At 38.1% G+C, this 9,703-nt stretch overlaps 1 protein-coding gene across 1 annotated transcript; it reads left to right on the forward strand.

Moving 5' to 3' along the window:
• Positions 1-153: 153 nt before the first annotated feature.
• Positions 154-9,477, forward strand: cdc6 (cell division cycle 6 homolog (S. cerevisiae)). The gene is made up of 12 exons (XM_054604615.1): positions 154-335; positions 1,553-1,850; positions 2,512-2,778; positions 3,670-3,869; positions 4,678-4,826; positions 5,533-5,639; positions 6,184-6,323; positions 6,426-6,526; positions 6,947-7,014; positions 7,151-7,341; positions 8,132-8,272; positions 9,026-9,477. The coding sequence occupies exons 2-12, from the start codon at positions 1,565-1,567 to the stop codon at positions 9,116-9,118; spliced, it is 1,743 nt and encodes a 580-aa protein (XP_054460590.1). The 5' UTR covers positions 154-335; positions 1,553-1,564; the 3' UTR covers positions 9,119-9,477.
• Positions 9,478-9,703: the final 226 nt, after the last annotated feature.

Here is a 9,703-nt window from a genome sequence, read left to right on the forward strand (position 1 = left end):
TAACAAAAAACAACTACTGAAGTTCCCGGGAAAAATAATATTCCGCCAAAACAGTTTTCTCTTGAAACTCCCGCCATATATCCTGCCCGGCTGCTTTAAACCCTGACGTCACATCCGAGTGTGTGACTCCGAGCCAATCAGCTGCGGGGAAGCTGTTCACGTGACCTCCGGCGGGCCAATCAGCGCGCAGTGACGCGCAGCACAGCTGATCTCAGGAGGAGAGTTGGCGCTAGTTTGAGCTCATTGAGCGGACGGATAGAGACGCAGAAAGGCCTGCAGGACGGGAGAAAACACCGCAGTCAGCCGAGAACACTCCTCAGCACGCTTCACAGAAGGTAAACCCGTCACCACGCTTTAATGCAAGTGTTAAAACCACACATTAGTCATAAATAAACCTTAAATAAGTTCTAATTCTGTGTTGATTTGCTCGTTTAACACGTAAAACACAAACTATTAGTTCATTTAACGTCGCGAATCTTCCTTCATAAGTCCGCTCACGATAACGCAATGTGTTCTCAACTCATTTATGGTCATGTTAATGTCGGAATACGAGGATATCTTATTTAATATCCACCGTTTTGATCGTCTGCCTTCTTGGCGCCATTTAACTACCCACACTGCCTTGTTTGTTCCGGGTGATGACGTCACGTGAAGACACACTTACCACATGTTACGTTTATAGTATCTGTTGCCACATTAGCAGTGTTTTAGAACATGAAGAAACATGCATTCAATTTACTGAAACTTTATTGAAATCTTGCACACAACAGTGCCATGAACCACTGGTACTGTACTTAAGTACGGTTCATAGGTACTTGTACCTTTAAGTATTTATATTTTATGTTGTATTGTACTCTTTCTACTTGATGCATTTAGTTAGTCTGCAGATATTTGATACAAAATCTGGAGATAAATGAGGATATATATGAATATATATATATAATAAAAAACTACCCAGAAGTGTGTAAAGTTATTAATGCATCACTGTAATCAATGTGCATTATTCTGCATAATGAGTACTTTTACTTTTGGTACAAGTCAAGTTTTCAGTGTAGGAGTATTTCAACACTGAAGTACTTTAAACATCTGTGTCCTTCTGTCACCACTGTCATAAGACAACAGCTGCCGTTATATGATGATGTGTAGTAGTATATTATCACCTTTTTAAAGTGTCTAGGGTCTTCATCTCAGACAAATCAATACATTTGAAGGAAAACTTAAAGAATAAAGAAGTATATACATGTGATTTAAAATCTGTAAAAAATACTTTTCATTCTAGGGTCTTCCTCTCAGACAAATCAAGAAAATTGAAGGAATATTGTTGTGTGGTCGTTAAAATAAAGAAGTTTGTACACGCATGATTTGCGATCAGTAAATGTATTCTTAGAAACCACAGTAAAATGAAAAAATTGTAATTTTAAGTCTTAAATATTTGCTCAAATACTCTGTAAACATCACTAAATACCTGTGTTCCTGACAGATAATTGATGGGTCATTTCTCCAGGTGTTCCCTCCAGTTATTGATGGATCTTTCTTTCCCTTCATCTTTCAGACTGACCACAAGATGCCCAGCACGCGCTCTAACGGCCGGGCTCAGCCCACGCTGGCCTTCCCTCGCCGCAAATCCTGCAGAGTTTCCTCGCGCTCCAAGACGCCACAGCTGGAAAGATCTCCGACCCCGTCGCCGACCAAGCCCAGACTCCAGGACCTCGACCCGATCCGGATCGCCCCGATGTCCCCTAAACTACCAGTCGCCCACCCGTCTCCTCTCTCACCCAGACGCCCTGCGGTCCAGCCTTCACCCTCCTCCCTCCAGACAAGACTTCCCCTCAGCCCACGGAAACGCACAGGTGAGCAGCTCCTCCTCACACGAGCATCATGTCTGAGAGATGAATGAACTTTATCCTTTGCTGTAACACATTTAATAACGTTGTGTACAACAATGTACAAAGAAAAACCTAAAATCAGATGGTAAAGTATCAGTTATAGTACTTACTTTATCCCCTCTTTCTTTTTTTTGGGACAAACAACAACAATAATGTAGAAATTATTCAGGTTGTCATTTATCTATATACCAAATATTAAATCTATGATGTTATTTACAGCTTTTGTTACCTAAAGTAATAGTTTGTCTTTAGGTTGTGTTTATTTCCTGCTAACTCTCAAGTTGTTTCCCAAAACGATAAACTTAAATTCTAAAATGAAGTGTATTTGAAAGGACTTGGACACAGATTCAATTATTCCTAGCAGTCAGTGTGGAAACTTTTATTTAATTGATGTGAAACAAAATTCATGATTTCACAGGCTTTGTAGAATTCTCACAAATATACACAAAGAACTGTCGGTACTTTTTTCTCGTTTTTATTTTCATATCTTTATTAGGAATATTCTGGTTTTGACAGCTTTGTTTTAAGTCTGACGTTTGACTTGGCTTTGTTTATTTAAGGTCAAAGTCTTCCGATACGAGTTTCCTCCACATCATCTTCACCTGGAACGTTTTTGTCTCTCCAGGTGACGACAACGGCTGTAACTTCGGCGCCGCGCCGCTCGGTTCTCCTCCGAAGCAGAGCAAGCTGACTCTGGCTTCGCCCAGAAAGCTCGGTTTCGACGAGAACTCGCCGGTCTCGGTTCGCCGAAAGCTGGTCCCATCCTCGTCACCACGGCAACCGCTGTCCCCCAGCGCCGGATCGTCCCCGAGGCGACAGGAAACGCCTGCTAGAAGCCCGGCACGCCAAAACTCAGAGAGGAAGTCACCGGTCGTTCGGCTCTTTGGAGAAAGTAAGAGAGATACAGGTTTTGAATAATACTAATATAATAATACTTTTTTTTATCAAATCCAGGTTAGGGCAGGAGCTCATTTTCTTCTTCTTCTTCCTCTTCTTCTTCTTCTTCTTCCTTTTATTATTTATTGTTATTATTAATCCAGCTGTTGTTTTCTTTATCAATCATTTGATCCGGTGATGTCAAACGGTAACACATCACAGGTTCCCGGAGCCCAAATCGACCAAATCAAAAGTCTTGTTTTGTTGTTTGAAAACCAAAATATGTTCGGTGTAGAAAACCAGCAAATATTCACATTTTAGGAGCTTGAACCTTCAAATTTTTTTCTTAAAATCTGACTTAAACTTTACTTATTGTTTCAGCACTGATCCATATCCAACTTATCCATCTTGAATAATTTATTGTAGATTTCATATGACAAAAGTCTTTCAGACAGCAGGCCTGTTTTCTTCTGTTTACAAATAAAATCACTCTTAATGTTGATTTTTGACAGTTCACTATTTCCGCCCACAGAAAATGACATGCAATTGCTTTTTAAACAATATTCAGTGTGTATTTTTTAAGTGTCGGAGTCAATTCCAGCTTCTACAAAGTGAGGATTCAGCTGCTTTCTGTCTTTGATACAATTATTTTGGGGGAGTTTTGAACAGCTGTTTGAACAAAAAACACATCTGAAGACGTCTCCTCTTGTTCTGGGAAACTGTGGTGGACATTTTGATATTTTCTGATGTATTTCAGTGAAAAACTTAAGCTTATACATACACAGCTGACTCTGTCTCTCTGATATAAACTGCCACGGTGATCTGGTCAATAAATAAGGATGAATTTGACTGAAATCCTCCCGCTGGGCAGCACCACTCACCCCGACACTCCCCCTTTCTCCCCCAGAGTCGAGGTTTCTGAGCGTGAAGCAGGCTCTCCACACCGCTGTGCCCGACCGGCTCCTGTCCCGGGAGGCCGAGCGGGCATCCATTCGGTCTTTCCTGGAGGAGAAGGCCCTGCAGCGCGTCCCCGGCAGCCTCTACATCTCCGGAGCTCCGGGCACCGGCAAGACTGCCTGCCTCAACTGTGTACTGCAGGAGATGAAGGTACTTTAATAGTACTTTAATAGTAGTGATGGTATTTAACTGTAGGAGGAAGTTGTAGTTTACAGTGAGAGTAGATGTTTAGGGCTGCAGTGACACCTACTGGGGACTTTGAGTCACTGCAGGAAGGTTTACTGTAGTACTGAAATATTCAGCGTTGGAGAGTACTTTTAACTCAGTACTTTAATCAATTACCTTACTTGAGTACAATTGTCAGGCACTTATAATTTACTTGAGTATTTCCAATTTATACTACTTTATATTTCTACACCACTAAATGTATTACATTATATTTATTACTTTATTTCAGATTGATGATGCTAAATATAAATCAACCAATAAATGATGTAGAATTATAGATTAAGATAATTAATTAATTAAAATACAATTAAATAATGTATATGAATATAAAATGGGTCAAACTGCATAATTTGTACTTTTACTTCAGGTACTTTAAGTATCTTTTTATGCTAATACTTGCAGTTTTATTTAAGTAAGATTTTTAATACAGGACTCTAACTTGTAATGGAGCATTTTTAAGCTGAAGTATTGCCATTTGTACACAAAGAACACTGGAAATGATCATTTACATAAGTGTTATAAAATAACATTTTTAATTGTGTTGTGTGAACTGTTGGAGACTTTAAAATATCTAAGTACACAAAGAAAAATAGAAAAAAAAGAAATAGAAGTTTAAAAGGGGAGGATGAGTAAAGTAAACACAAACACCGTGACCAGTTTTCTTGTTTAAATTATTATTATTTGTTGTTTTATGTTAATATTTATACCTGCTCTCCTCTGGTCCCGTCAGGCCGAGCTGTCCTGCGTACAGACGGTGGTGGTGAACTGTATGAGTCTGAGGAGCTCCCACGCCATCTTCAGGCTGCTGGCCGACAAGCTGAGAGCGCCGGGCGGGCAGAACGGACTGCAGAGGTTCCTGACGGCCCCGGGGCCCGCTGTGTGAGTAACCCCACCCGGTTCTCTGAGGGAGAACCATAGAGAACCAGATATGTTATGCAGGAGGTTACTGAGAAAACATTCAGCTTCTGGAAGTGTTTTAGTTTACTTATTAATTATGCGGGCTGTTTTAAATCTAATCTATTACATTTTTTGCTAAATGTGAGTTATTTTAAACTTTTTCTTGCATATTAAGACACAATTCTGCCTAAAATATATTTTTTAAATTCTGTGTGCAGCTTTAAATTTAATAAAGTTAATTTAATTTATTTTTTGCTAGTAAGACGGTCATTCCAACACATGTTCAACAGGCAACCACTTTTAAAAGGAAAAACAAGATTTATATTTTTATTGCGTCTTATATTTTTCTTTATTATATCTATTTTATATTTAATATTTTCTTATATTTAATATTTATTTTCCAGCAAAAGCATTTAAAACGATTGTACTTGATGACCAGATTTACAATAAACACATTTAATAAGTCAACATTAGTGCTGGAATAAAGCAAAGCAGATGATAAATAATTAATCACATATTGCAAATATTAAACAGCAGCTGGTTATGTATTTAGAGGAACTAAACCCAGGTGGCTTTTGTTTGTTTCTGTATATATTTGAACTGACAACCATTTGAGTTATTTCTGTCTTGGTGAGGTTGTGATCATAAAAAGAAAATGGTAATAACTGAGACTTTGTTTCGTCCTCAGGCTTCTTGTTCTGGACGAGATGGACCAGCTGGACAGTAAATCTCAGGACGTCCTCTACACCATCTTTGAGTGGCCGTACCTGACGGAGTCTCGCCTCTGTCTCGTCGGTAAGAGCTTCACCCGCCAACAATAACACGTCTGTGTCTGTAAGATGAAACGGATACCTCTCGGCGGCTAAAAGTGATATAAACAGTATATTCTTGTTTAAATTAACAGAAGTTGAAATCACTAAAAAGAAAACAGAAAATATTGTTAATTTTCTTTGTTTTTATTTTACTTTTTTCTCAAAACCTCAGAATAAATATGAAAACTGTTTCCAAAACAAACATGCAGAAAAATAAAGAAAAGTGGGGGGAAATATAAGTAGGACTCTGCTATGATTTTATTATATCAGCAGAAGACACATTATAATTATTTCTTTATTTTTTATTTTTTAACTGAAGTCAATCATTTATTTGTTTTTGCATAATTCTCAATTTTTTTGTCAGAAAAATAATATTCTTAATGTTAATTTCAGTCCTGCTCACAATATCAGCTGTAAAATACACAAGTAAAGACATTTAAATGTGGTTTTGTGGGAGAGTTGTTGGTTTTCCGATATTTGGTGTCTTTTAAGAACATGAGTAAAGATATTTGTTATTTTATTTCCAGGTATCGCCAACGCTCTGGATCTGACCGACCGCATCCTGCCCCGTCTGCAGGCTCGCCCTCACTGTCGCCCCCTGCTGTTACACTTCCCTCCCTACAGCCGCCAGGAGCTCACCGCCATCGTCCAGGACCGACTCTCTCAGGTAGACTGAGCTTTAACTTCTTAAATAAAGATAAACACGTGTGTGTGATTATCTTGACCTTTTTAAAACGTTTGTATTAATTTGTGGTTCTTTTATGTTCAGGCGTCGGCTGAAGGGATCCTTGACGCCTCCGCGGTTCAGTTTTGTGCCAGAAAAGTGTCTGCGGTGTCGGGAGACGCCAGGAAAGCTCTGGACATCTGCAGGTACGAGTTTCTCCCCCAAAAATGATGTTAAACCTCCATGTTGTTTTCTGCAGTTTTAACTTTCTTAATTTATTTTTTTTAGAGCAAATGCAGTTTTGATGTTTCTAATTTAATCCTGATTTAATTCAATATTAATTAAGTAAAATGGTATAAAAAATTGTTTTTTGTTTATTTCTTCTTGTTTGGATTCTTTATTTTTTTGGAGCAGAAACAGTTTGGCTTGTGTAGCTTTTTGATTTAATCCTGATTTGTGTGGTCCATAATAATAATCATAATAATAATAATTTAGGAAAATGGTGAAAATCTTGACATGTTTTAATTTTTTCTTCCTGTGTTTTGATTATTTGATTTCATCTCAACTTCATGGAGTTAAGAGTTGATTTAATTTCAACAATAGATTGATCTTTTTTTTTCTTTCAGGAGAGCTGTTGAGGTTGTTGAGTCTGATGAGAGGAAGAAAGCATCGGATCCAAAAGCTGAAACAAAAGGTGAGTTTTGCGACGTGTCCCCGTTCACTGATGCATTATGGTCCGAACAAAGCTGCGAGCGTTTGCTGAATTTTCTTTCCCCTCGACTTGAGAACCATGAACACTAACTTGACACTCTTCCCGTCCTCGGTTTAAGGTGCAGTGTCGCGGGTCAGCCTTCCTCAGGTTGCGCGGGTGCTGTCGGAGGTTTACGGCGACCGGATGGCGTCTCAGTGTGGCGGCGGCGACGCTGCCGGAGAGAGTTTCCCTCTGCAGCAGAAACTTCTGGTCTGCTGCCTGCTGCTGCTCACACGCAACGGAAAGAGCAAAGAGATCGTCCTCGGAAAGGTGAGTCACCGACCTAGAGCATGTTGAAATGAAGGGAGAGGTAAAAAATGCTTTTAATAAACCAAAGTAGATGTTAAATGATACTGAGAGGGGTCCTGGGAGGTTGTAGCAAATGTTAATGTTAATTTATTTGTATTTTTGGGACTTTCAGTTCATGTTTAAACGATTTGAGTGGTTACAAAGAGTTCAGAATAAGAAAAAACAAAGTCGGCTGTAAATCTAAACTAATCAGAATCCACTTCACTCTGGAATTTCATTGTAAAGTTATCATAAATGCAAAATATGGAAATCTGAAATAAATAAAGACTTGATCCTGATAAACAATTATGATTTAAGTCACATGTCAGTGCGAAGTAGATTTAAAGCTATTTCTTCTTCTTAAAGACAATAAACATTAACCTTTTTACAGTAATTGTGTACCTTTCTTTTCTTTTCTTTTTTTATTGCTAATCTTTTATATTAATTCTATAATTTGCACCTTTTCTTATTTTGTGCCTCAACTGCTGCACAACAACTTTCCCTCAGGATAAATAAAGTTCTATCTTATGTAACATGTAAACTATAGGAGGCAGATATTACAGCAGCAGTTAGCAGTAAAGCTAACATTACATAACACAGATGTATAAGAATAAAACCTGCTAGTTCCATCTTTCCTCAGCTGCTGTATTCTAAATGTCCAGCAGGTGGCAGTAAAGCTCAGCCTGAATGCAGACTGTTTTCTGGTGTTTTTAAACATGCAGGTCTTGTTAAACAAAGTGTGAAACTGATTATTTTGTGTTTCCTGTTTCAGCTCCACGAGGTTTACAGCCGTCTGTGCGCCCAGCGGCAGGTCTCTGCGGTCGCTCAGGGAGAGTGTTTGTCTCTCTGCGGTCTGCTGGAGAGTCGAGGAATCTTCTCTCTGAAGAAAGCCAAAGAGGCTCGTCTCACTAAGGTACACTTCAAAAAACATTACGCTATGCATCACTGAACTTTGGGTGTGGAGGTTAAAGATGGGGAAAAGTTAAACCATGAACTCTTATCTGATTCTGCTCAAAGGATGGAAACGCCAGAAAATAATGTTGCATCGCTCTGAATCTTCTCAGTCGGCTGCTTTGTGTTTGTTTATTCTGCATATCAACGCTCACGGAACATTTGGTATTAAACTGGATTTGTAATGGCAGCGAGTAAAGACTCGACAGAAAAAGCTTTGAAAACACTTTGTCGTCTTTTTCTCTTGAAATCAAAACTTTAACCAGAATTTCTGTGAGCTCAGCAGATTGTTTTTATGTTGTAAGTTTGTTCAATTGTTGCAAATATGAGTTTATATGTCATTTGAAAAGTCTTGCAGCTCGACTGCAACTCAACTTTTAAATAAGGCTGCAGCTATTTGTCCTTTTTTATTTCTATAAAACATCAGAAAAATGTTTTTGTTTGTCCTGAAAGCAATCAACCCCAAATTATTTAATTTACTTTAATGTAAAGTCCAAAAGTCTTGTATTTGAAAAGTTGAAGCCATTACATTTTGGCATTTTTGCTTGGAAAAAAGACATTTTGTCGATCATTTATTGACAAATCGTTGCAGCTGCAGGTGTAAATCTGTTATCGCTCTTATAACCATCTTAACATTTCCAGCTACACGGTGAGCGTTTTAACCTGTAAATCATAAAGTTGAGGCTGTAATCTGAAATGTTGTTTCTTCCTGCAGGTGTTTCTAAAGATCGAGGAGAAAGACGTTGAAAACGCTCTGAAGGACCGGACGCTGCTGGGAAGCATCCTCGCTGCAGGACTCCCCTCCTGATCACACATTCCATTTTTTTTTATGTACAAAGATTTTTCAATGAATTTTTATTTTGTTTCTCATTTTTGCTGAGAATTTGTATATATTTTATGAAAATGCGTGGTTTTTTTAAAAATTAGTTTTTCCTAATACTGATGGTCAGCTTTTGAGTTGTTTGAAAATGTTTTTAACTCTCACATCAGTTATGAAATTACAGCATTTTGTTTCAGTTTGGATTGTTTCCAATTTTATGCTGTAAATAAATGTACAAACATTTTAATCAGGTTTTTTGTTTGTTTTTTGCTCCTGCACAAGTGAAGCAGAACAGGCAGCTCTCGGTTGTTATGGAAACGCTGATGACACACTCCTAAGTGACGTCACGTTACGGCTCGTGACGTATGTTTACTATTTAATTTTTTAATTTAATTAAATACTCTTTACTATGTTTTAAAATTTATCAACACTATTTATTTTAACTACCTTTGACTACATAAACATTTTACCTAACGTAAAAAAAAAACATTTAACGGTTTTTAACGGTTGGAAAATGCTAAATTGGATTGTTGTCACATTCGGGTCCGTAGTTCTGGCCTTCATAATAAGAAT

Source organism: Anoplopoma fimbria, chromosome 9, assembly GCF_027596085.1.
Source record: "Anoplopoma fimbria isolate UVic2021 breed Golden Eagle Sablefish chromosome 9, Afim_UVic_2022, whole genome shotgun sequence".
NCBI lineage: Eukaryota > Metazoa > Chordata > Actinopteri > Perciformes > Anoplopomatidae > Anoplopoma > Anoplopoma fimbria.